Below are 27,692 nucleotides of genomic sequence, written 5' to 3'. Positions count from 1 at the left end.
AAAGTCCTGATCATCAGTCAGATCACATATACAAAGGAGAGACAGGGTCCCGATCATCAGTCAGATCACATATACAAAGGAGAGACAGGGTCCCGATCATCAGTCAGATCACATATACAAGGGAGAGACAGAGTCCCGATCATCTGGCCAAGTCACATATATAAAGGAGAGACAGGGTCCCGATCATCAGTCAGATCACATATACAAAGGAGAGACAGAGTCCCGATCATCAGTCAGATCACATATACAAAGGAGAGACAGAGTCCCGATCATCAGTCAGATCACATATATAAAGGAGAAACAGGGTCCTGATTATTAGTCAGATCACATATACAAAGGAGAGACAGGGTCCCGATCATCAGTCAGATCACATATACAAAGGAAAGACAGAGTCCCGATCATCAGTCAGATCACATATACAAAGGAGAGACAGAGTCCCAATCATCAGTCAGGTCACATATACAAGGGAGAGACAGAGTCCTGATCATCAGGCCAAGTCACATATACAAAGGAGAGACAGAGTCCCGATCATCAGTCAGATCACATATACAAAGGAGAGACAGAGTCCCGATCATCAGTCAGATCACATATACAAAGGAGAAACAGGGTCCCGATTATCAGTCAGATCACATATACAAAGGAGAGACAGGGTCCCGATCATCAGTCAGATCACATATACAAAGGAGAGACAGGGTCCCGATCATCAGTCAGATCACATATACAAAGGAGAGACAGAGTCCCGATCATCAGTCAGATCACATATACAAAGGAGAGACAGAGTCCCAATCATCAGTCAGGTCACATATACAAGGGAGAGACAGAGACCTGATCATCAGGCCAGGTCACATATATAGCTGGGACTAACAATGAGGTTTGGCTAACTAGAAAGATATGGAATTGAGGACGGATATTTTCTTCCACCAAAAGCTCTTCAAGGGCTCCAGGTCCAAGACCGGGACTCATTGAAGTGTTACTTCTGGCAAAAATCATAAACTGTCCGGGGCAAGGTCCCCATTATACAGGCATTATGCTCATTGATACCAACAATGGGGCATTATTCCTCCCATTAAATCCCAATGATGGGGCACTATCTCATTGATACCAACAATGGGGCACTATTCCTCCCATTAAAACCCAGTGATGGGGCACTATTCCTTGCATTAAATCCCAGTGATGGGGCACTATTCCTCCCATTAAATCCCAATGATGGGGCACTATTCCTCCCACTGACACCAATGATGGGGCACTATTCCTCCCAATAAAACCCAATGATGGGGCACTATTCCTCGCATTAAATCCCAATGATGGGGCACTATTCCTCCCATTAAATCCCAATGATGGGGCACTATTCCTCCCATTAAATCCCAACAATGGGGCACTATTCCTCCCATTAAATCCCAATGATGGGGCACTATTCCTCCCATTACATCCCAACAATGGGGCACTATTCCTCCCATTAAATCCCAACAATGGGGCACTATTCCTCCCATTAAATCCCAATGATGGGGCACTATTTCTCCCATTAAATCCCAACAATGGGGCACTATTCCTCCCATTACATCCCAATGATGGAAGCGCTGCTTTCAATGGGCCTGTTCACACAGGTGTGTAAGTATCAGTAAACTAGGGCTGCGTATGGGTCAAAAATAAAAAAAAATTGACAAGAATTTGTATTATGCAGGCCATAGATGGGTCGTCTATCGGCCGAATTTTCATCCGCACGAAAATTCAGCCGATATTCACGCCGTTAGTGGGGCCAGACCGTCGGCCATTTTTCGCGGCTCTTCTCGTTTATTTTTATAGGTCATGCTGGAAAATTATTGGTGACAGCATTGGGAACGACCGATTTTTCATTTATCACCAACAATTCGGCCAATAAATGGCCCGTCTATGGCCTGCCTTACACAGGCCATAGACGGGGAGAAAACTGGCCATTTTTTTTTTTTAGAAAAAAGAAAAATCGGTCGTTCAATCAGCCGACGTTACCACCATTGGGCAAAAAAGGTCGGCTGATTTTCGTCCCATCTACGGCCAGCAATTATATAGAATATGCAGAAGAAGAAGAAATAGAAAATGAAGAAGAAGAAGAAGAAGAAGAAGAAGAAGAAAAAGTTGCAACATTGTATCTATTTGTATCCATTTCGGATACAGATGTTTCTATTCGGATACAAATAGATACAATGTTGCTATACTTTTAAATGTCAAATATAATATCGGACTGAAATTCTTTTTTCTCCTTCTTCATATTCTATTTTTTGCTATTTCTTCTTCTTCATATTCTATTTCTTTTATTTCTTCTTCCTCTTTATATTCTATTTCTTCTTCTTTATATTCTATTTCTTCTATTTCTTTTTCTTCTTTATATTCTATTTCTTCTCTTTATTCATATTCTATTTCTTCTTCTCATTCATATTCTATGTTTTTCCTTTTCTTTTCCTTCTTCTTTCATGTCACGGCTCATGTGCATTTTTTAAAATCGCAAAAAAATCAGCAGATTTGTCCATCATTGCCGTGAAAATCGGCAGAACTACAAATTTGGCCGATTTTTTTCCAGCAGGACCGATAATCGAAAAGGGCAAAAATCACTAAAAACGGCCAACCGATTACCGCACTAACGATCCGAAAATCGGCGGAATTTTTTTTCCGGCCGTTTTTCATCCCATCTATGGCCCGCATTACTGGTTAGCTGATTATTCTATAGATAGAACTTTTACCTCCTATAAAGATCCAGCGTTCCTGCAGCAGCACCATGTGCAAGGGCCCCAAGGGCTTGTTGACACTAGTGGTTGGGGGAGGGGGGCAGTAAAACCATATTATTAAGCCATCTTTTTTTACCGCCCCCCAACCCCTCCATCTTTAGCTGCAAAGGCAACGGCCGAGGGTGTACACATGCTGTAGCAGGAATTATGGCCCTTACTGGCAGACTGACAATTCATGGGGCTCCCGGGCAATAGGGGATCATGGGGCCCAAAAAAGCCTATGAAAAAGCCAATGAAAGGTACCAGGGGCATCTCATGGGGCCCCCTACTGACCCCGGGCCCTCGGGCATTGCCCGAGTGCTCGAATGGTCAGTCCGCCCCTGCTGCTGGACATGACCTTTTCAAGTGAATGGGGGCTGCTATACAACTGCCCCTGTAGTGCAGCATTTAGGGGTTCAAAACAGTGACACATCACCTCCTCACTGTTTGCCAAATGCCTTTGTAAAGTGATCCGAGCAATCGCTTTTCAGAGGAGCATCAGTCCTTGCCGCTAGTGTAAATGAGCCCTGAGGGTACACCATGTGCAGCAATTTAAATGCTCACATTTGTCACACACTGAAATAAATGTGCTGCTAATGTGATGATGGGCAACAAGCAGTTAAATCCCTCATCAGAAAAACCATTTAATCTCCCACCCAGGGAAGCCCCACATTGAGTTTTCCTCATTATTTCTGGGTGTAGTAGGGTGGTGGATCTGTGAGTTCCTGGTCCAGGTAGGTGCTGGGTCTTGGGCTCTCTACAATGAGATATAATATGGGTGGTGGTAAACTAGCTGCACACTATACAATCTGATTGTACAATCGCCTTTAGATTTACTGACACTATGTACTATGAGAACAGACCTGAACATGCTGTTCCATTGGCCTTCAATTAGGCAGGTCCATGCAATACACAGATTGTATAAGGCAGCCATTCTCGGCCAGGGTTCTTCCAGAGGGTTCTGGGGCGGTGGGGGGGCCATTGCTTCCAATAGCCCACCAAGGTGAGGTGGACAATGGTTCCAATAGCCCACCAAGGTGAGGTGGACAATGGTTCCAATAGCCCACCAAGGTGAGGTGGACAATGGTTCCAATAGCCCACCAAGGTGAGGAGGACAATGGTTCCAATAGCCCACCAAGGTGAGGAGGACAATGGTTCCAATAGCCCACCAAGGTGAGGAGGACAATGGTTCCAATAGCCCACCAAGGTGAGGAGGACAATGGTTCCAATAGCCCACCAAGGTGAGGAGGACAATGGTTCCAATAGCCCACCAAGGTGAGGTGGACAATGGTTCCAATAGCCCACCAAGGTGAGGTGGACAATGGTTCCAATAGCCCACCAAGGTGAGGAGGACAATGGTTCCAATAGCCCACCAAGGTGAGGAGGACAATGGTTCCAATAGCCCACCAAGGTGAGGTGGACAATGGTTCCAATAGCCCACCAAGGTGAGGTGGACAATGGTTCCAATAGCCCACCAAGGTGAGGTGGACAATGGTTCCAATAGCCCACCAAGGTGAGGAGGACAATGGTTCCAATAGCCCACCAAGGTGAGGAGGACAATGGTTCCAATAGCCCACCAAGGTGAGGAGGACAATGGTTCCAATAGCCCACCAAGGTGAGGAGGACAATGGTTCCAATAGCCCACCAAGGTGAGGAGGGGGGACATTGCTCCCCAATGGATTAATATTAGGAGTTCCTGAAACCTAAAAATTTACTTCAAGGGTTTCTCTGGGGTAAAAAGGTTGGTATAGTGTATGGTCATCTTTGCACACGGATCTAAAGCTCAATGTACCTGTTAGAATATTTGTGCAAATTTGTGGTTTCCAGTGCATGAGGGCTGCCATTAAGAATTAATGGCGCCCCCTGGCTTCTAACAGCAGTGTGGGAAATTGTGCGATCCACACCCACAGAAGTGTAATCCTAGCCTTACGATGCCCACACCTCTTATCCATGTAATCATTTTAATAAATTACTAAATCAAATTAAAATGGAAAACCAAAAATAAATGGTTGTGGTAGGCTTTCATTGGCTGCTCAGTACAGATTATTGGGGTGTTTGGGTTGTTTTTTTTTTTTTTGTTTTTTTTCTTCCTCATAGGCTTTTTTGAGTTTGGGTAAGGACATGGGGCCCCATGATCCCCTATTGCCTGGGGGCCCCATGAGTTGTCAGTCTGCCCCTGTTTCCAACCCAGTTGAATCTAATCAGACCATCGTTTGGGAGCTTTTACATGGAGTGCCGACATGCACAGGCCTCTGCACTGCTTTAGGCCTTCGTTCACGGGCATAGACGAGTGTGCAGGGCATAATTGGTGGAAATGTTCAAAAAGTAGATGTTTTACAGTGTCTTTTTTTTTTTTTTTTTTTTTTTTCTATACCTTTTTTAATTTTGTGTGAATCTTAGTTTTTATAGCAGAGTTTGGTTGCCAACCCTAGTCCCCAGTTGGACTTTTTAGCTGCTTCAGTTTCCGGTTGTTAAGGCATCAAGATGGAGCCTGGCCCGTCCACTTCCACCATGGAGCACAGAGAAGAGCTCGCCGATCGTAAAGATGCTCTGAAAGAGTGTATTATTACAGGTAGGGTTCAGCACATGGTCTGGGGGGGGGGGGGAGGGGCCCTTTCTAAGGTCTGACATGTGGGTTGTGGACAGTTGCTGGTGGTCCCAGACATTTCTGATCTTTAAGTCCACATAAAACTAAGGTGGGTTTTTTTTTTTATCAGCCCCCATCCATTGTAGTGCAGTGGATCTGCATCCTAGAAAATGATTGGCTACAGTGTTGCAAATTGGAATAGATAACCGTTCTGGGTGGAGTTCACTATGATAAATTCTTCTTGCCATTTTTCACTTCTCATGACCCAGCCAAGGCTGGAAAAATGTCTATCAATTACAGCCAGTGAAGTGGGATCACATTCCCTATGGTCAAAGGTTGGGTGACCCATGACCATCAAAACTGAGATTGTTGGACGTTCCTTCCAAAACAAAGGCTATTAATATGGAGTTGCCACCTATGTGGCAATAACCTCTTTCACTCTTCTAGGAAGAAGTTTCACAAGATTTTGGAAAGTCTGTGGGAATGTGTGCCCATTTGTGAGGTCAGGTACTGATGATGGATGAGAAGACCTGGCTCATGGTTGGCATTTCAGTTTATCCCAAAGGTGTTCAGTAGGATTGAGGTCAGGGCTTTGTGCAGGTCATTTAAGTTCCTCCACACCAAACTGGTCAAACCATGTCTCTGGTGAAAACTTTTCCAGCATGGCTGTGCCCCTGTGTACAAAGCCAGCTCCACAAATTCTTACCCCAAGGTTAGAAGAGCACAATTTCCTACAATAGTGGTCCCAACCTCAGGTAACCCCAACAGACCATGGTTTTTGACATTTCCATTGGGTAATATAGGTGCCAAGCCATTGACACTGCTTGAAAACATGACCAGTTGGTAGTTGAGGACAGACATTAGGAACTCTAGTTCCTCCACAACAAACTGGTCAAACCATGTCTTTATGGAGCTAATTTAGTACACATGGGCACAGTCCTGCTGGAACAGAAATGGTCTTCAAACAATTGTCTACAATGTTTTTGTATGCTGTAATAACAGTACCCTTCATTGGAGACACCTCAACTCCATCATTTGGAGAGGGTTCCACTTATCTTGGTCATATAGTGTATTTGGAACAATTTTGTCTCTTGCGTTCTCAGGGTTGAAGGAGATGTACTTTTCTGAAAGTCTTTGTGATGTCGTCATACGGACTGCAGAGAAATGCTTCCAGTGTCATAGGTAAGTTGGAAACTTCAGGTTCTGTCTATGAATTTTGTTTTGAATTTTTTCTTTGGATAGTGGGAGTGGTTTAGAGCCCCTGTAAGGCCTTTATTGCCATTTACATCTCCATTGGAGAGAGTCCCCTAAAGCAATGGGAGATGTAGCAAACAGAAATGCATGTTTAGTATGGTAGAAGTTAGAACCTCCATAGTGAGGAGAGGTGGACATCTGAAGGAACTTCATCAGAAGATGGAAGACTCGGTGGTGTATCGCATAACCTCAGATTTGAGTGAGGATTTTGGGCATATTAGGGGTTTGTTGAGACTGTTGAAAAGTAGATCCTTTTCCACTGGCAATACATCTGCTCTGTGTGATGCAGCAAGTGTCCTCTTATTGCTTCCAGGGTCGTCCTGGCCTCAGTCAGTCTTTACTTCAGAGCGCTCTTCAGTTGTCCCATGGAGGAGTCTGTGCTCGGGGAGGTTTGTCTTTTGGAAGTTTCCTCTTCTGTCATTCAAACCATTCTGCACTACATCTACACGGGGGAGGTTTATCTCACCTTGGACAACGTGGAGGAGCTGTTCATCATGTCGGGCCGCCTGCAGATCACGCCCATGCAAGATCTGTGCAGCAGGTAAAGACTCTGGTTCACTTTGAGGGGAGTTCTTGGGGAGGGGGGGGGGGTTTGTTAGCTTTCAAAAGTGATATTTTGTAACTAACACAGCAAATTAAGAATGTGGGCATTCTAGTTCCGTTAAAGCCGAGTGGTCTGACGCTGTTAAATTTGGTCACTCGTGGGCAGTACTTGCACTCTATTCTAGCATCCCTCTGCTATGCTCCACCTACATGATTTGGCCTCCTCTTCAGTTTCTCTAAAAATGCATTGTGCAGTATGGTAGCACTTTGGCTTTCCAGATGGACATTTTTTTGCCTGGACTCTGGAGCAGGAACAAGGCATCAGGTTATGGTACCTGGAGGCCAGTTCTGATGCTTGGTGCAATGCCCTTGGCTCACACTGATCTAACCTTTTCACGTAATCCTAACACGGTCTTTCCTGTAACCCTCACACTACGGTTGATAGTAATGTGTTCCATTCTCTATTTTACCTAGGTTCCTTATAAAGAGGCTCAACGATGGAAACTGCCTTTGGTTTTATAGACTGGCTCGCAACAACAGTCACAGAATCCTCTTGGAGGCAACAGTGAACCATATTGGTCTAAATGTGAGCTCCATATCCATGAAGGAGGACTTTTTCCTCTTGCAGATGGAAGAACTGGTCGAAGTTCTGTCTTCGGATAGCTTGATGGTTTCCTCAGAACTTGCCGTCTATAACATCGCTCGCGCCTGGTGGGAGTTTCGCACCCAGAAGGACAATCCTCTTCCCCCAGAACTGTTGAAGGTCATCAGACTGCCACTTCTGGCTCCAGATGAGCTGCAAAAGGTCAGCAGGGACATACCCAGCGGTGACTTCCCTCTCCAGCTTCCAACAAGGATCCACTTGCGCCAAGGGATGCTTGAGGAGAGAATAACTGGCATGGAGATTAAGTTATTGGATAGAAGAGACTCTGAAGACGAGGATTACTATTTCAATGCCTATGATCCAAGAACAGAGTCTTGGGAGAAGCTTCCATTTTGTGGTGATTTAGATCAACCTGGAATTGCATCTGTAGGATGTTATTTATTTGTGTCAGGTGGGTTTCTAAAAGAACGTCACGCTACCAATGCCCTACACATGTACAATTCTGTGTTTAATGAATGGAAAGAGCTTCCTTCTATGACCTATCCAAGAGCTTGTCATGGCTTCCTGGCCTACGAAAACATGCTTTATGCTTTTGGTGGATGCACCAAAAATGATCTCATAGACTCGATGGAATGCTTCAGCGTGTTGGACAACGTTTGGCACCATTTGTCGAGCATGCCCAAGGCTCTACGTGGCTTTGCTTGCGCGGAGCTGAAAGGAAAGCTGTTTGCTATAGGCGGAATGGCTCGGAGCGACGCACCAGTTTTCCACTATCCAGGGTTCCATATTTACAACATCTTGACAGACACGTGGAGCCAGTTCCCGCTACCTGTGATCTTTTCAGCCGCTGGCATTGCGACCATGGAAGAGAAATTATACGTCGTCATCAGCTGTAAACTCCGAGATGACGACTTTAATCCGTATCCAGGCTATGACATCTACTCACCGCGAAATCGTTACGATTCGTATCTCGTGTACAACGAAGACCCGGAAGCCATTTCTAGGGGCTTCATTATGGATCACGAAGGGCGGATCTGTCACGGTACGATTCCACCTGTCGTAGAGAGCGTTTCTCACACTACGGTGGTACGCTGGAAGCACAGGATTTATGTTATGGGCGGCATCGATGAGGACTGTATGAGCATCTATTCGATTTTCCATTGGAGCCCAGGAATGCCTACCTGGACTATATGCGAGAAAGAGATTCCTTTTCTGATTAGCGATTTTGGAAGTGTCACCCTGCAGGTGCCCATGAAGTACCTCTGCCCCCTCATTCCGGGCAGGAGATTGGACTACTATTTTAAAAGTTATAGGGAGGAGGATGATGATTAACAATGGTAGAGAGACTTGGAGCTGGGAGGCTTTTTTTGAAAAATGTAATTTAATGGCGACTCCAAACTAAACCCAACCGGACGTTGAAGTGTTTTTAAAGTGAATAAAAGTGGGTACTTTTCCGAGCCTTTCACCTGGAACAAGCACGCGGCAAGTGAAGTCTGCAATGAACCGCAAGCTTGTTCAAGGTCAACGACTCTGAAAAGGCTTACTTTCCAGGAACCGGGTCCAATTCCATCATTTTGAGGGAGGAACATGGGGGACGTAAAATATTTACCTCTGTTTACAGATGTGGTTTTTATCTAAATTCAATAAAAAAGGAATATTTAAGATTCTCATGTCGTGTGTGAATGTCTTCAACTTGTAGAGGAAAATATCCGACTGGGCACTTGCACCCCCTTCCTGGCCAGGCCAGTTTTTCAGCTATTGGTGCTGTTGCACTTTGAGAATTAGGAGGTCATGTAACGTTTGTGTTTGTGTTTGTGTTTGTGGTTTGTGTTTGTGGTTTGTGTTTGTGGTTTGTGTTTGTGGTTTGTGTTTGTGGTTTGTGTTTGTGGTTTGTGTTTGTGGTTTGTGTTTGTGGTTTGTGTTTGTGTTTGTGTTTGGTTTGTGTTTTTCTTCACTTTTTAACCACTTACCTACCACCCTATAGCAGACATAATTCTACCTTCTACAGGGCAGCCAATCTATACATGATTTTGCAGTTATGGGTGGGGGGCAGGGGCGGACTGACCATTTGGAAACTCGGGCAGGGCCTGGGGTCAGTAGGGGACCCCATGAGATGCCCCTGGTACTTTTTTTTTTTTTTTTTTTCTTTATAGGCTTTTTTGAGTTTGGGCAAGGACACGGGCGCCGTGATCCCCTATTGCCCGGGGGCCCCATGAGTTGTCAGTCCGCCCCTGGTGCGGGGGCGTGTGTGCACTGCTATTGGTTGCAGTGGATGTCAATCACAGGGTCTCTGCTGGCACTTGGTGACCACTGCTAAAGCTGAGAGGGAAGAGATCTGTTTACATACACTCATGTCAAGGACCTGCTGCTTGTCTCCATAGTAAAACGGTAAACGCACAATACAACGGCTAACCCTTTGATCGCCCCAGATGTTAACCCCTTCCTGCCCAGTGTCGTTAATGGTGTCAGTGCTTTTTTAATTGGCGCTGATCACTGTGAGTCTCAAGAGTGGGCCGTTGGTCAGTTCCCACCATAAGTTGCTGATTGCTGCCATTACTAGTAAAAAATAAATATCCGTGTGTATATATTACACACCCCATTTGTAGACAAATTTACATATATTGGGTTTTTTTTTTTTTTCTTAGCAAAGACCTGGAGCAGTATACCTTGTGACCAACAAAACCCCCCCCCCCCCCCTTCCAAAAAAAATTGAGTTTTGCTTATAGCTCAAAAAAAAATGCAGAGATCAAATACCACCAAACGAGAGCTCCATTTGTGGGGAAGAATTATATCCATTTCATTTATGTAGTGTTGCATGACCGCGCAATTCAGTTAAAGTAATGCACCACCGTATCACAAAGAATGGCCTGGTCTAAAAGGGGGGGGGGGGTAAATGCTCTGGACAAGTGGTCAATTCAAAGTTTGTGTGTTTTTTTTTTTTTGTTTTTGTTTTTGTTTTTTTGTTTTGTTTGTTTTGTTTCTTTCTCTAAACAACATGAGAAGACAGTTTCAGGTGGGGGGGGAGAAACCTTTGTTGTTTACAAAGTATAAAACAAACTTGTTCTTGTACTGAGCAGTTCCCTGATTATCCGTGCAAACATCCCGTCGTGGGAAGCTGGTTATGGACTTTCCTTTCCTCATGCTGTGGTGGTGTTGTGGAAAGGAGATAACTGGCTTTTGCTGAGATTAGGCACAGCTGATCACATGATAAAGAACCAACGTCATTGGCTCTTTACCCTGATCGGTGATGCACTGTGTCTGAGGGACACTGATCCCACCAAGAACGGGATGACGTCTTCCCAGGACAAGCAGTCCTGGCTGGCCGTCATTCCTACAAGGGAAGGATCCGGTTAAGGAGAACTCTCTCAAGGCTTTCCTCTTAAGCCACCCATACGATTCTGAACGATTTTTCAATCAAATCTTAAACATCGTTTTGTTCTGTAATCCAATGGTGTCACCAATTTTGAAAATCGGTCGGGTTTTTACAAATTTTCTAGCATGCCTCATAAACAAAATGGGGAGTAACCATGAAAATCGGCTGGTGCCATTGCCCCACTAACAGAGCAAAGATCAGCCCGTTATTCTTGGGTCTGTTGGGGGATGGATAGATCCATGTATGGATGGCCTTAGTTGTTAACCATTCCATATCCCCAGTGAAGTGACTGGCCTCAGGTGATGGAGGTGAAACAAATCCTCCTACATACACTGTACCCAGGGGTGGACTGACAACTCATGGGGCCCCTGTGTCCTTGTCCACACTCAAAAAAAGCCTATAAAAGGTACTAGGGGCATTTCATGGGGCCCCCTACTGACCCTGGGCCCTTGGGCAGTGCCTAAGTTCTCGAATGGTCAGTCCGTCCCTGACTGTACCTGTTTATCCCCTGCTGCAGACAGGAACAGAGCTGAGGCTATCAATCACAGGCTGTGTGCTGGCGAACCTCCCGTCACCTTTCATCTCTTGGTGTCAGGAAAACCTGTAAGCAATGACTCGTGCTGATAGCAAAGGAAGGAGGCAGAAGAAGACAGAAATGACACTTTAGTGCTTCTAAATGAGACAAGTACACACTATAGAGGGATATGCTTTGTTCATATGTCATGGATGAGGTTTACAATCGCTTTAAAACTAAACTCCTGCTGGCTACAAAAGACTTAAATTGAATGTATTTGTGAATACGCCACCAAATGTATTGTCCCTGTACAACAGAGGTCAGATTAAGAGGGAGAATCCGATTGGGCATGCTGATAGGAGGAGAGAGCAGAATGATACTCAGTTGGCTGCTTCTCTTCTTAATTCGGCCATGGATGGATTGAATGTTGTCTGGTTCAGAAGAGATTGGTCATTCTATTAATCTATGGGCAGGCTGGTTGTACTGAAGTTGATCGATCCCTGCTGAACCAACTGAGAATCGATCCATCTATGGGCAGGATGGTTGTACTGAAGTTGATCGATGGATCAATTCTCAGTTGGTTCAGCAGGGATAAATCGATCAACTTCAGCACAACCATCGTGCCCATAGATGGATCCCTGCTGAACCAACTGAGAATCGATCCATCTATGGGCAGGATGATTGTACTGAAGTTGATCGATTGATCCCTGCTGAACCAACTGAGAATCGATCCATCGATCAACTTCAGTACAACCATCCTGCCCATAGATGGATCGATTCTCAGTTGGTTCAGCAGGGATCAATCGATCAACTTCAGTACAATCATCCTGCCCATAGATGGATCGATTCTCAGTTGGTTCAGCAGGGATCAATCTATGGGCAGGATGGTTGTACTGAAGTTGATCGATTGATCCCTGCTGAACAGACTGAGAATTGATCCATGATTTACTCGCAGAAGCCGGGTGCGCTGGCTATTCCAACTGGCAAGTTGTACAGACAGTTGTCCTCTAAGATGTCCTTGAATTCAGTTTGGCATCCCATAGCCCAACTGTGCTGGATTAGGGGGACCCAAAACCTAGAAGCCCTTGAGGTGGGCAGCGCTAGAGGAACAATAGGGACCTTGTTGATGGGAAGTGTCCCCAGGTAGTGACATGGGCACCTGAAGTAGGACCCCCCCCCCCCATTATACTTCAGGAAAAAGAAGACCTGGGACCTGGTTCTTGAAGTTTCCAGAAACTTCTAGAAGCTAGTCGGTGGGGGTGTACAGGGGCAGGAATCTGAATATTCATGGAAATTTGACCAATCTCCAGGCAGGAGGCCTTGCAAGTTGGTAAGATGTGCCCATAAATATCAAAGAGTCTGGCCAGTGGGTGTCTTTGCTGGTTGGAGTATGGAGTGCTGAGTCAAGGATCATGAGGCCTGGAGGGGATCCCAGGCAGGAGCTCAAGAAAGGAGCAGTTTGACCAGAGAGATCATCACCATCCTTCAGTCTCATTCAGGAGACACCCTGTATTGCAAGGGAGGACCTATACAGTAGGAGGCCTGAACAGCCATCTTTCCCGAGTAGCAGGATTTCAAGGGACAGTGTGAGTACCTCTACTTACCATCCCCGGAGCCAACAAAGGGAGAAGGCAGCCGGACGCAATATTACTTACTCTAACCCCTTCTTTGCTCTGGGATTTCCTCGTGGAGGTCCAGTGCGCTGGCTATTCCTACTAAGGGGACATAGAGATCCTGTATACAGTTGGGACTTTGCCAGGGGCGGACTGACCATTTGGAAACTCGGGCACTGCCCGAGAGCCTGGGGTCAGTAGGGGGTCCCATGAGATGCCCCTGGTACCTTTTTTCATAGGCTTTTTTGAGTTTGGGCAAGGACACAGGGGCCCCATGATCCCCTATTGCCCGGGGGCCCCATGAGTTGTCAGTCCGCCCCTGGACTTTGCTATTCCTACTAAGGGGACATAGAACTCCTCATATTTGCTACTGATCCATTAGGACTGATATTCCAGAGGGAGTACAATCTAGGATCCATTTCTGCAAGTTGTACAGACAGTTGTCCTCTAAGTTGCCCTTGAATTCAGTTCGGCATCCCATAGCCCCTTAGCCCCATCCAAGTCTATATTTCCTCAATAAAACATAAAATCAAGCCCAAGCACTGGTTATTGACGGAGAATACAAGTCGGAAAAATGCATGCTGCCCAGCTGTGCAGGATTAAGGGGACCCAAAACCTAGAAGCCCTTGAGGTGGGCAGTGCTAGAGGAACAATGGGGACCTCGTTGATGGGAAGTGTCCCCAGGTAGTGACATGGGCACCTGAAGAAGGACCCCCCCCCATTATACTTCAGGAAAAAGAAGACCTGGGACCTGGTTCTTGAAGTTTCCAGAAACTTCTAGAAGCTAGTCGGTGGGGGTGTACAGGGGCAGGAATCTGAATATTCATGGGAGTTTGACCATTTCTCAGGCAGGAGGCCTAGCAAGTTGGTAAGATGTGCCCATAAATATTGAAGAGCCTGGCCAGTGGGTGTCGTTGCTAATTGGAGTATGGAGTGCTGAGTTGAGGATTGTGAGACCTGGAGGGGATCCCATGGCTGGGGGTTCTGCCTCCAGGCAGGAGCTCAAGAAAGGAGCAGTTTGACCAGAGAGAGGTGGGAAAAGCTAGAGGAACAATAGGGACCTCGTCGATGGAAAGTCAATGGGAAGTGTCCCCAGGTAGTGACATGGGCACCTAAAATAGGACCACCCCCCCATTATACTTCAGAAAATAGAAGACCCGGGACCTGGTGCAACATGTGATCACAGATTTACGTAAGCATCTGGGCCAATTAGATTGCTTTTTTTATAATCTACTGGGAAGAATAGCGAGAAGGGGGTGGGGGTAATATTGGAGGGGGCGGATCCTCAGGGGCACGTTGGCTTTATAAGCATGCGGGAAGGTGCGGCGGTGGCAGAAAACAACTCAGAGTCCAATTGCAGAATTAAAGTTCAGCAGTTCATAAAGCCCGGCGGGAAGGCGCCTGACCAGGGACACTCACAGAACAAATCAGTGATATGTAGCAGAGCGGGTCTCAGGCGTGTGAACAGCATCGGTCTTGAGGGGTGGAATGTGGCCTGGCCAGTTTGTACCCAAATGGAAGGTCTCCAGGAAGGATGGAGTGTCCTAATCCTTTAACTTCTCATCTGGAACCTCTCCCTGCCGCTAATAAATGTCCCTGGCCCAGGGCTGGGACAAGGGGTGGGCAAGAGGGGCGGCTGCCCTGGGTGCAGGGGTTTACTGTATGGATGGGGGCACCAGTGAGCTCATTCTGATGCTGGGGGTATCATCCCCTAAGCTTGCACATAATTAAAGGAGAGGGGGGCGCAGTTTAGTTTCTTTGCCCTGAGCGCTGGTTGACCTTGTCCTGGCACTGCCCTGACAGGTGGGTGACCTGCCCATCCCACACACGAAAAATGCTTGCCAAACCTGGGAGCCAGGGCCGTGAATAGGCTCTGCCTGACCCAAGATGGCTGCCAGAGTCACATGGGGCAGCAGCATCCAACCGTATAGCTTCCCCAGTGACCCAGCAAACCATAGAGCAACCATATTCGTCTTGACTTCCCCTCCAACAGCAATGCAGCTGCGTATGAGCACCACCTACAGTGGAGAAAGTACACTGCACCTACCTACAAACCAGGGGCGGACTGACCATTTGGGAACTCAGGCACTGCCTGAGGGTCCGGGGTCAGTAGGGGGCCCCATGAGATGCCCCTGGTACCTTTCATAGGCTTTTTTTGGGTGTGGTTTGAGCGTGGGTGAGGACACAGGGGCCCCATGATCCTCTATTGCCCGGGGGCCCCATGAGTTGTCAGTCCACCCCTGCTACAAACAAACCTCTGCCCAGGCCAAACAAAGTGACAGCGCCATATTGAACTACAGAGGTTGGACAATAAAATGGAAACACTCCATGATTGGCAGGTGGGAAAGTGACGACATGTTTGGCAGCGAAAGCAGGAAGTGATGTAACATTTTTTTGCTTCCACTGTGTGATGAGACACCTAGCTAACAAGCAGGAAGACTCGCTTTCCTCAACCACTGCTGCAAACGTGACCGCAGAGCTCAACCTCAGTGTTCGGGGAACTTTATGCGATCCGATTCTAGTGCGTACCAAAAAAGGGTCCTACTCCTTTGTGGTGCGGATTTGAGTCGTAAAAAATGTGCGGCTCGAATCCAACCGCACAGAATTTGCATGTGATTTGCAGGGAATGCGGTGCGGTTCCTGTGCGAATCACGTGCGATATGCTGCACCGCATAAGTGTGAACCCGGGCTCAATGCTTTTAAGACGGGGGGTGAGGAGGCAACGTATCGCCCATCAAATGCCTCTGAAAAGTGATCCGAGCTATTGCTGTTCAGAGGAGAGCCCGCCCTTGCTGCTGGTGTGAGTGAGCCTTAGTACCAGGGACGGACTGACCATTTGGAAACTCGGGTCAGTAGGGGGCCCCATGAGATGCCCCTGGTACCTTTTTCATAGGCTTTTTTGAGTTTGGGCAAGGACACAGGGGCCCCATGATCCCCTATTGCCCGGGGGCCCCAGGAGTTGTCAGTCCACCCCTGTGTGCTACAAATGTGACGATGGGTAACAAGTGGTTAAATCTCTCAGCAGCAAAAACGATCTCTGGTGAAGCCCCAGACTACTAGTCTTCCTCGTTAGCTCTGGGTGTAGCAAGATGGCGGATCTGTGAGTTCCTGGTCAGGTAGGCTCTGGGTCTCTCCATGCAATGAGCTGTAAAATGGGAGGTTAATGCACCTTCAGCTTGGGGATGTTGAACTGGCTACACACCGTGCAATCCGATGGTACAATCTCCTTTAGATTTACCAAAACTATGTCATATGAGGACAGACCTAAGAAGTCCATTTGGTTGGTATCCAGTTAGTCATGCCCATACACTACATATTTGATGGTAGATCTAACCCTGGGCTCACACCGGAGCAGGGGTGGACTCACAACTCATGGGGCCCCCGGGCAATAGAGGATCATGGGGCCCCTGTGTCCTTGCCCAAACTCAAAAAAAGCCTATGAAAAAGGTACCAGGGGCATCTTATGGGGCCCCCTACTGACTCGGGGCCCTTGGGCAGTGCCCGTGTTTCCAAATGGTCAGTCCACCCCTGCACCGGAGGGTTGCCTGCAGCGTTTTGCAGAAACGCACAGCAGTCCATTGAACATGTTCACATCTCTGCATTTTCATCCCGGTGCATTTTTCAGAAAGGGTCAGGGACTTTTTGTTTTTGAATGTGAAAAGTTGAGTTTTTGGGTCTATAGACTTCAATGGAAATGCTGCAGAAAAGCATGTATTGCTTTTTTGATGTGTTTTGTGTTTTAAATCTGCCTAGCAACAGGATAAAAACAAAAAAAACACAAAATGTGGCAAAAAACACAACGCAATGCAGAAACGGCTCAAACACAACCTGCATAGCTGTGAACCGAGCCTGAAGGAGATCGTACAATAAGACCTGGTTCACACCAGGGGCGGACCGACAACTCATGGGGCCCCCGGGCAATAGGGGATCATGGGGCCCCTGTGTCCTTGCCAGGGGCGGACTGACAACTCATGGGGCCCCCGGGCAATAGGGGATCATGGGGCCCCTGTGTCCTTGCCCAAACTCGAAAAAGCCTATGAAAAAGGTACCAGGGGCATCTCATGGGGCCCCCTACTGACCCCGGGCCCTCGGGCAGTGCCTGAGTTTCCAAATGGTCAGTCTGCCCCTGGTTCACACCAATGCAGTTCGCCTTTGATCCGTTTTTGAAATGCTTTTTGCATTTTTTGCTTTGCGTTTTTTACCATGCTGTGCATTTTGTCCAGGTCCTGTTCTTCTTCTTTTTTTTTTTGTTACAAAAGAAATGTTTTTTGGTTGCTGGGCAGAATAAAATTGCAAAACACAGAAAAAAATACGCACTACATGCATTTCAACAGCATCTCCGTTGAACTCTATTGTATCTGCTTTTTGCGGTTTTTATTTTTGCTTTCCTTTTTTTTTTCTTTTTTTCTTTTTTTTTATGCTTTGCTTTGTATTTTATATGCTTTGTATTTTTTTTTATGCTTTTTTGTTTTTTTTTAATGCTTTTTGTTTTTTATGAATATAATATACCCATATGAATTGTTTACCATTTTTTTGAGACAGATAAAGCTTTATTTTGGTGGTATTTATTCACCGCTGGGATTCTTATTTTTTTGCTATATAAATGAAAGTCCAAAAATTTTTGAAAAAAAGTTTTTCTTATAAAATTTTGCAAATAAATAATATTTCATCATCTTGGCCAAAATTTATTCCGTTTTTATCTTTTTAGTAAAATAAAAAAATTAACCCAAATTAGTTTATAACCCAAAATTATCATTTTTTAAATTTTTTATTTTTACATTTTTATTTTATTTTGTATATATATTTTTTTTACATACTGTCACCCTAGCAGTACAGTGTCACCACGGTGACACTGTACTACTTGTTGGGGGGGTGATGAAGATTTTTTTTTTTTTTTCTTACACCGGTTGCTTTTACACCCATAAATGATGTAAAATCAATCATTTCTCCTTCTCTCTGGCTGCATTCTTGCAGCCATTGAGAAATACTGTGAGAGCTGTGATTGGTCACAGCTTGTCACATGGTACAAGGCTGTTGTAAATAGCCCTGTACCATGTGATCTCTGTGATCATTCACAGATTTCACACGTAGTAAGCAATGATGTCAGAAGTGACATCTTGCTTACACCTATTCACGTGATCACTGATTGGCCAATCAGTGATCACATGATTGGGACCTCACACAGAGGTCCCGTACGATGATCGGTGTTCCACTGTGTCCGGAGGACACAGCGGGCACCGGATGGCGGTGCTGCGCGCTCCCAGGGAGTGTGCACAGTCCAAAAAGGCGGGCGCTGTTTATGAACGGCAACCCGCCCCTTGACTGCCACCGTCCGGCCATTTATATACAGCAACCGGACGGCAAGTGGTTAATTGGCTCCTGTCTACATTGGCCCTAGTATGCGAATGTATGAGTGTAAGTTAGGGACCTTAGACTGTACGCTCCTCGGGGGCGGGGACTGATCCAAATGTACAATATATATGTAAAGCGTGGTGTGAATTGATGGCTCTTTAGACCTGATATAAATAAAATCGATCGAAATGGAAAACCAAAGGCTGTCTTTTCTTCCATTAATTCGGAGAGCTGATCGGTTGTGGATGGATTTTGTTGGCTGCTCAGCGCAGATGCCATAAATGATCGTTTTTAATCCACTTCGATTTACAATCACGGACCGATCGTATTCTCAGTTGATCCCAAGGCGCACAATGATGCCCTATGTGTTGTGTAGTTCAGTACTTTCGAACCATCCAATCCAATTGTATCCAATCAATCAGGCCATTGTACTACACGGTGGTTGGCAGATATAAGAGATTGCACGCCAGGGGCGGACTGAAAACTCATGGGGCCCCCGGGCAATAGGGGATCATGGGGCCCCTGTGTCCTTGCCCAAACTCAAAAAAGCCTATAAAAAAGGTACCAGGGGCATCTCATGGGGCCCCCTACTGACCACGGGCCCTCGGGCAGTGCCTGAGTTTCCAAATGGTCAGTCCACCCCTGTTGCACGCTCAGGTTGTACCATGTGGGAGCTTTTACAGGGAGTGCTGACAGGAACGTTAAACAGGACTTGTTGAAAGCCGGTCGTAAAAATTGACAAAAATTTTAGTAATTGGTGGAATCTTTCTAGAAGGAGATCTGTTTGCAGTTTATTTTACTCTTTTAATTTCTTGTGAGATTTTTTTTTTTTTTTTTTTAATAGCCAAGTTTGTTCCCATCCTAAGGACTTTTAGCCGCCCCGGATTTCAGTTGTAAAGGCGTCAGGCTGGAACCTGGTCCGTCCACCACCACCATGGAGCAGAGAGAAGACCTCATCGATCATAAGGAAGCTCTGAAAGATTGTATTCTTACAGGTGGGGCTCAGCACACAGGTCTGGGGGTCTTTCTAAGGTCCTACACCTGGGGGTCCCAGACATTTCTTACGTCCTAATTCGGGGTTTCTCAACCAGGGTTCCCCCAGAGGTTGCCAGGGGTTCCTTGAGAAATTACCAATTTTTACCTCTCAGATAAGTTCCTACTTACACCAGTTATCTTTAGAGCGATCTCTAAGAGGGGAATTCTTCACGATGACCACAAGTGTGAGGAGCATTCTTCCCACCGACCCTCACACTAAAGTAGGGGTGGGCAACTGTGGCCCTCCAGCTGTTGGTGAACTACAAGTCCCATCATGTCTCTGCCTTTGGGAGTCATGCTTGTAACTGTCAGTTTTGCAATGTCTCATGGGACTTGTAGTACTACAACAGTTGGAGGGCCACAGTTGCCCACCCCTGCACTTATGTATCAGGAGTTGTAGAGAGAGCAATTTTTAGTAAGGGTTCCTCTCTCTCGAAAAGGCTGAGAGAGTCTGTCCTAAGCAGGGGCTGACTGACAACTCATGGGGCCCCCGGGCAATAGGGGATCATGGGGCCCCTATGTCCTTGCCCAAACTCAAAAAAGCCTATGAAAAAGGTACCAGGGGCATTTCATGGGACCCCCTACTGACCCCAGGCCCTCGGGCAGTGCCCGAGTTTCCAAATGGTCAGTCCGCCCCTGGCAAAGTCCCAACTGTATACAGAATCTCTATGTCCCCTTAGTAGGAATAGCCAGCGCACTGGACCTCTACTGGACCCCTACTGATCCCAGGCCCTCGGGCAGAGCCAGAGTGCTTGAATGGTCTGTCCGCCCCTGGCTTCCACACAACTCAGTCATATAGTGTATATGGAATATTTTTTTTCTCTGTCTTTTGTGTTCTCAGGGTTGAAGGAGATGTACTTTTTTGAAATGCTTTGTGATGTCACCATACGGACATACCAGGGGCATCTCATGGGGCCCCCTACTGACCCTGTGCCCGAGTTTCCAAATGGTCAGTCCACCCCTGGTCCTAAGTCCACGTTCTTTATCATCCTCCATCCTTTGCAGTGCACTGGATCTGCACCCTGGAAATTGATTCCTTTGCTACAATGTTGCAAATTATTTGCCAAGTCTGCAACTTATTTTGCTATTTGGAAGATTATTTAAAAGAATCCTGAAAAAAAATCCGGCAAGAAATTGCAAATCTGATTTCAGTCAATAAAGTTGGATAGTATCCCCTATGGTCAAAGGTTTGGAGGACCCCTGACCATCACAGCTGAGATTCCAAAACCATGGCCATTAATATGGAGTTGCCCCTTTTTGTGATTTGAACATCCTCCAGTCTTCTGAGAAGACTTTCTACAAAATTTTGGAGGGTGTCTGTGGGATTTTGTGCCCATTTGTGAGGTCAAGTACTGATGTTGCAGGAGAAGACCTGGCTCACAATAGGCATTCCAATCCATCCCCAAGGTGTTCAGTAGGATTGAGGTCAGATCTGTGCAGGACACTCAAGTTCCTCTGCCTATCTCACCTATATGTGCCTGTTGGACATCCATTCCAAAATCATGGCCATTATCGAATTACTACCCCCCTCCCCCCTCTGTATCCATGAATATGGAGTTTCCTCTTTTGTGCATATTACACTCTCCACTCTTGTGGAAAGGCTTTCCACAAGATTTTGGAGGGTGTCCGTGGGAATTTTTGCCCGTTTTTGTAGCCAGGTACTGATGTTGAATGAGAAGACCAGGCCCCACGTTGGGCACCAAACAAGAAAAAAAAGACCTGGTCTACAGTCAAGTTCCAGGTCATCCTAAAGGTTTTCGGTAGGGTTGAGGTCAGGGATCTGTGCAGGACATTCAAGCTCCTCCACACAAAACTGGACAAACCATGCCTTTATGGAGCTGGCTTTGTACGCAGGGGCGCAATCATGGTGGAACATAGAAGGGTCTTCACCACACATGGTTGAAGGTGCCCAATTGTCTACAATGTCTTTGTATGATGGAGTATTAACAGTACCCTTCATTGGAGACACCTGAACGCCATAATTTGTAGGGGAATTCACCATATCTTGGTCAAAAAGTGTATATGGAAAAATTTGTCTTTTTTTATGTCTTCAGGGTTGAAGGAGATGTACTTTTCTGAAAGTCTTTGTGATGTCGCCATACATGCCGAAGAGACACGCTTCCTGTGTCACAGGTAGGTGAGAAACTTAAGGATCTCTCCCTACAAATCATACTTTTTTTCATTTAGGTCACTTTGGAAGGAGCAGGAGAGGTTTAGGGCCCCTGTCAGACCTTTGTTGCCATCTACATCTCCACTGGAGAAGTGGGGCTCTCCAAACTTTCTAAACAAAGGGCCAGTTTTCTGTCCTTTTAGACTTTAGGGGGGGTGGACTGTGGCCATTGGAAGTAGATGTCTTGATGTCAGCGAGAGCAAACGGTGTATCTTTAGCATTACGGAATGGTACCCCATCATTGATGTTAGTGGGAGGAATCGTGCCCCATCATTGGTTTGAGCAACAGGCATGATGCCCCATTGTTGGCGCCAGTGAAAGGAATAGTGTCTTGCGTCATCGCGAGGAACAGTGCCCCAAGGGCTGCTGGGTAAAGGCAAGCAAAGGGCCGCAGTTGGGAGATCTCATCAGCAGAGACAGAAATGCATAGAGAAAGGGAAGTGTTAGAACTTCAACAATGATTTTAGTGCTTCCTGTGCTGGTGACAACTGTTCCAGCTAATTCTAACACGGACACCTGAAGAAGGACCACCCTCAGCAGTGAAGAAAATAGAAGACACAGGAGGTGGTGTATCACATGACTCCAGATCTGGATGAGTATTTGGGGCATTTGGAAAGAGGTATGTTCAGGATTACTGTACAGAGATCTGTGGAGGTGTTTATTTTATAACTTTGAGCCTTCAGCGAAATTTTATAAAAAATAGGGTACTTTATCACTTAATTAGTGTGGCTAAGGGTTTGATTCCCACGTTCTGGCAGGTTCCTGGAGCACCAAGAATGGATAAATAGAGTTGAAATATCTATAGGATGGAGGAGCTATGTCACATGGAGGAGAATAACATGGAAAAATTCAGGAAAATGTGGTGTAGTTAGTTGAAATTTAAAACCTCTGAAGGATATATGGAACTGGTCCGGATTAAGGGGGAAGTTTAGAAGTCAGGAGAGAGCCTTAATTGAGAGGGAGAGAGGGAGATCGGAGAGAGGGAGGGAGATCGGAGAGAGGGAGGGAGATCGGAGAGAGGGAGGGAGATCGGAGAGAGGGAGGGAGGGAGGGAGATCGGAGAGAGGGAGGGAGATCGGAGAGGGAGGGAGGGAGATCGGAGAGGGAGGGAGGGAGATCGGAGAGGGAGGGAGGGAGATCGGAGAGGGAGGGAGGGAGATCGGAGAGGGAGGGAGGGAGATCGGAGAGGGAGGGAGGGAGATCGGAGAGGGAGGGAGATCGGAGAGGGAGGGAGATCGGAGAGAGGGAGGGAGATCGGAGAGGGAGGGAGGGAGATCGGAGAGGGAGGGAGGGAGATCGGAGAGGGAGGGAGATCGGAGAGGGAGGGAGGGAGATCGGAGATCGGAGAGAGGGAGATCGGGAGATCGGAGAGAGGGAGGGAGGGAGGGGGATCGGAGAGAGGGAGGGAGGGAGGGGGATCGGAGAGAGGGAGGGAGGGGGATCGGAGAGAGGGAGGGAGGGGGATCGGAGAGGGAGAGAGGGAGGGGGATCGGGGAGGGGGATCGGAGAGGGAGAGAGGGAGGGGGATCGGAGAGGGAGAGAGGGAGGGGGATCGGAGAGGGAGAGAGGGAGGGGGATCGGAGAGGGAGGGAGGGGGAGAGAGAGGGAGGGGGAGGGGGAGAGAGAGGGAGGGGGATCGGAGAGGGGGAGAGAGAGGGAGGGGGAGAGAGAGGGAGGGGGATCGGAGAGGGGGAGAGAGAGGGAGGGGGATCGGAGAGGGGGAGAGAGAGGGAGGGGGATCGGAGAGGGGGAGAGAGAGGGAGGGGGATCGGAGAGGGGGAGAGAGAGGGAGGGGGATCGGAGAGGGGGAGAGAGGGAGGGGGATCGGGGAGGGGGATCGGAGAGAGAGGGAGGGGGATCGGAGAGAGAGGGAGGGGGATCGGAGAGAGAGGGAGGGGGAGAGAAAGGGAGGGGGATCGGAGAGGGGAGAGAGGGGGAGGGGGATCGGAGAGGGGGAGAGAGAGGGAGGGGGATCGGAGAGGGGGAGAGAGAGGGAGGGGGATCGGAGAGGGAGAGAGAGGGAGAGAGAGGGAGGGGGATCGGAGAGGGAGGGGGATCGGAGAGGGAGAGAGAGAGGGGGATCGGAGAGGGAGGGAGATCGGGAGAGATCGGAGAGGGGGAGAGAGATATGAGTGAAGATATAGTTCAGGAAAGAGGAGGTTGATGGGGGGAAAATAAGTTGGGGGGAGGGTGGGAGTAATATTGGGGTAAAGGTAAATATGTATATGTGAAATATTTTTGCAAGTGTGTTCTTTTTGTACTAGAAAATCAAATAAAAGTTTAAAAAAGAAAGGTATGTTGAGATTGTTGACAAGTAGCCGTGCAAAAGATCCTCATCCACTGACGATGCATCATGACTTGCTGTGTGGTCCGGCAACTGTCTTTTTATTGCTTCCAGGGTGGTCCTGGCCTCAGTCAGTCCTTACTTCAGAGCTCTCTTCACGTGCCCCATGAAGGAGGCTGCACTCGGGGAGGTTTCTCTTTCGGATGTCCCCTCTTCTGTCCTGAAGACCATCCTGCACTACATCTACACGGGGGAGGCTGATTTCACTATGGACAACGTGGAGGAGCTGTATATCGTGTCGGGCCGCCTGCAGATCACGCCCATGCAAGATGCTTGCAGCAGGTAAAGACTTTCTGATGGTTCACTTTAGGAGTTCTTGTCTCTTTGCCACATGACCCTGTATAAAATATAAAACCTAAATTGAAAGGTTTCTTCCCTGATCCTGCACCCTGAAATTATCCTATAGAAATGGCTATATGGGCATTACTTGCACCCTGCTCGGCCCTCTGTCCTGGTATCCAGAATAACCCAGGGCACTCTGTGCTATGCTCAAGTACTTTGGCTTTCCAGATGGACATGTATTTGCCCACAGAGTGCCTGGGTTCTGGAACAAGAAAACCGTACATCAGGTTTCATTACCTGGAGGTCAGTTCCTGACACTGAGAGTAATGCCCTAAGCCAGGGATGTCAAACTCATTTTCCTCTTGGGCCACATCCGTGTTATGGTTGCCCTTAATGGGCCCGTTGCATCTGTAAGACCAGGGGTGGACTGACAACTCATGGGGCCCCCGGGCAATAGGGGATCATGGGGCCCCTGTGTGCTTACCAAAACTCAAACCTATGAAAAAGGTACCGGGGCATCTCATGGGGCCCCCTACTGATCTCGGGCAGTGCCCGAGTTTCCAAATGGTCAGTCCGCCCCTGTGTAAGACTAGATGTCCAGAGCACCCCCACCATCCGATGTCAAGAGTCTCCCGCCCACCTTGGATCACAGTGCAGCCCCCCTCTTACCCAATGATGCTGCTAGGGGTGGAGCTAGGAAGCAGAAAGTGCAGGGTCTGGAGGAGGACCAGAGGGCTGGAGTCAGCTGCCTGAGTATGCTGAGAGTAAGGGAGGCAGAGACAAGGGGGTGCTGTGGCTACACAGAGGTGCAGGATCTGTAGGAGTCCTGTCATCCTCTTTTGCCCACTGCAGAGATGGGGAGGAGGGGAGAGCCACAGACACTAGCCTCTCTGCAGCTGCACAGGATCAGGAGGAGGAGTTCTGTCCTCTCTGCTGCTAACTACTGAGATGAGTGGTGGAGGTGGGGGGGCTGCCACATCTGCAGGAAACATGTGAGGGCCACATGAAATGGACTGGCAGGCTGGATTCAGCCCCCGGGCATTGTTTGACATATGTGCCCAGGGGTGGACTAACAACTCATGGGGCCCCTGTGTCCTTGCCCAAACTCAAAAAAGCCTATGAAAAAGGTACCAGGGGCATCTCATGGGGTCCCCTACTGACCTCGGGCCCTCGGACAGTGCCCGAGTTGGTCAGTCAGTCCGCCCCTGCATGTGCCCTAAGCTCACCCTAACTTTCCCTCTATTCCTATCCTTAAGGATAACCCTAACGCTAATCTCCCCGTAATCCTCATGCTAAGGTATGAGGTTGATAGTAATGTCATGTCCCATTCTCTTTTCTTTACCTAGGTACCTTGCGAAGAGGATCGATGATGAAAACTGCCTTTGGATTTATACATTAGCTCACAGCCACAATCAGGAAATCCTCTTGAAAGCAACGTTGAACTATATTGGTCAGAATCTGAGCTCCCTATCCCAAAAAGAGGACTTTTTTCACTTGGAGATGGAAGAACTGGTCCACATCCTGTCTTCCGATAACTTGATGGTCTCCTCAGAACTTGCCGTCTATAACATCGCCCGCTGCTGGTGGGAATTTCGCACCCAGAAGGACAATCCTCTTCCCCCAGAACTGTTGAAGGTCATCAGAATACCACTTCTGACTCCATATGAGCTGGGAAAGGTCAGCAGAGACATACCCAGTGATGACTCTCCCCTCCAGCCTCCAAGAGGAATCCACCTGCGCCAAGGGATGTTTGAGGAGAGAGTAGTTTGCATGGACAGTAGGTCATTCGATAAGACAGACGAGGACGTGGATTACCATTTCAACGTCTACGATCCAACAACAGACTCTTGGGAGAGACTTCCCTTTTGTGACTTCTTTAGTCAGCCTGGAATTGTAGCTGTAGGATGTTATTTATATGTTTCAGGTGGATGTGGAGAAGATAGTTGTCCTTCTAATGCTCTGCACGTGTATGACTCTGTATTAAATGAATGGAAAGAGCTCTCTTCTATGACCCATCCTAGAGCTTGCCATGGCTTCCTGGCCTACAGAAACACGCTTTATGCTTTTGGTGGATGCAACAACGGCGAGCTCACAGACTCGGCGGAATGCTTCAGCGTGTTGGACAACACTTGGCGCAATGTATCGAGCATGCCCTTAGCTCTACATAGCTTTGCGAGCGCAGTGCTGAAAGGAAGGCTGTTTGCGATAGGTGGGATGACTCGGAAGGATATAGACCTTTTGCACTATCAGGGATTCCATATTTACGACATCCTGACAGACACTTGGAGCCAATATCCACTACCCATGGTCTTTTCAGCTGCTGGTATCGTGACCATCGATGACAAGTTGTACATCATTGCAAGTTGTAAACCCAGACCTGATGACTTTAATGCATATCCAGCATATGATGCAAATTCACCGCGGGAAGAGTACGAGGCATATCTTATGTACAACGAAGAGCCAAATACCATTTCTAGGAACTTCTGTATGGATGACCTAGGGCGAATTTGTCACGGTAGAATTCCACCGGTCCTAGAAAGTACGTCTCACGCCGCGGTCGTACTCTGGAAGCGCAGGATTTTTATTATGGGTGGGAGTGATGACAATTACAGAAGTATCTTTGCAGTGTTCTGCTGGAGCCCAGGTGAACCTAGGTGGACTGTATGCAAGAAAGAGATCCCTTTTCTGATTACTGACTTTGGAAATGGCACCCTGCAGGTTCCCCTGAAACACCTCTGTCCCCTCATTCCCGGCAGGAGACTAGACTACAAATTTAGAAGTGATAGCGGGGAGAAAAGTGAGTCAAATATAGAATTTTCTGACCAGGGGGTCCATTGAAGCTGTGCATGTAACGTAACTTGTGACCACCAAAGCCCACCCGAATGAGAACACCAGAGAGTGAAGTATCCAAAGGGAATAAAATTGGATACGTCCATTCTGAACCTTACACCTGGAACAAGCGCACAGAAAGTTAAGTCAGAAATGATCCACAGGCTTGTTCCAGGTTAGTGGCTCCAAAAAGGTTTACTTTCTGGGAAGGAGGTCTGATTCCATCATTTTGAGGGGGGTACATGGGTCACATAAAATATTCAGCTCCCTGTTTACAGATTTGGATTTTCTCTGTATTCAATAAAAGAATTTTGATCATACTCCTGTCCAGGTGTGAATATCTGCAAGCTGATGGAGAAAAATATCTAATGGGAATCCTCTCCAAGGTTTTCCTTTTTTAAAGCCAATCCAGGTAGGTACAAAAGACTCAGTGATATTAAGGGTTCTTTTTTTT

General features: G+C 47.3%; 2 protein-coding genes across 2 annotated transcripts; both read left to right on the top strand.

The window, feature by feature from the left end:
- Positions 1–5,222: 5,222 nt before the first annotated feature.
- Positions 5,223–9,058, top strand: LOC149449007 (kelch repeat and BTB domain-containing protein 8-like). The gene is made up of 4 exons (XM_089693955.1): positions 5,223–5,310; positions 6,429–6,507; positions 6,893–7,120; positions 7,597–9,058. Exons 1-4 carry the CDS (start codon positions 5,223–5,225, stop codon positions 9,056–9,058), a joined length of 1,857 nt encoding a protein of 618 aa, XP_089550081.1.
- Positions 9,059–19,491: 10,433 nt separating this feature from the next.
- Positions 19,492–27,247, top strand: LOC149449006 (kelch repeat and BTB domain-containing protein 8-like). The gene is made up of 4 exons (XM_089693954.1): positions 19,492–19,573; positions 21,668–21,746; positions 24,182–24,409; positions 25,756–27,247. Exons 1-4 carry the CDS (start codon positions 19,513–19,515, stop codon positions 27,245–27,247), a joined length of 1,860 nt encoding a protein of 619 aa, XP_089550080.1. The 5' UTR covers positions 19,492–19,512.
- Positions 27,248–27,692: the final 445 nt, after the last annotated feature.

Source organism: Staurois parvus, unplaced genomic scaffold (genome assembly GCF_062004578.1).
Source record: "Staurois parvus isolate SC_StPar_1 unplaced genomic scaffold, SC_StPar_1.0 ptg000643l, whole genome shotgun sequence".
Lineage (NCBI taxonomy): Eukaryota > Metazoa > Chordata > Amphibia > Anura > Ranidae > Staurois > Staurois parvus.
Note: the sequence above shows the minus strand (reverse complement) of the source record. Positions and strands in the feature narration are given on the sequence as shown.

Excerpts from the sequence above, each read along its gene's own strand:
- LOC149449007 (XM_089693955.1), top strand. The coding sequence starts at position 5,223 with ATGGAGCCTGGCCCGTCCACTTCCACCATGGAGCACAGAGAAGAGCTC. Across the intron at positions 5,311-6,428 it reads GAAAGAGTGTATTATTACAG|GGTTGAAGGAGATGTACTTT; the intron begins GTAGGGTTCAGC and ends TTGCGTTCTCAG. Across the intron at positions 6,508-6,892 it reads AAATGCTTCCAGTGTCATAG|GGTCGTCCTGGCCTCAGTCA; the intron begins GTAAGTTGGAAA and ends TATTGCTTCCAG.
- LOC149449006 (XM_089693954.1), top strand. The coding sequence starts at position 19,513 with ATGGAGCAGAGAGAAGACCTCATCGATCATAAGGAAGCTCTGAAAGAT. Across the intron at positions 19,574-21,667 it reads GAAAGATTGTATTCTTACAG|GGTTGAAGGAGATGTACTTT; the intron begins GTGGGGCTCAGC and ends TTATGTCTTCAG. Across the intron at positions 24,410-25,755 it reads ATGCAAGATGCTTGCAGCAG|GTACCTTGCGAAGAGGATCG; the intron begins GTAAAGACTTTC and ends TTCTTTACCTAG.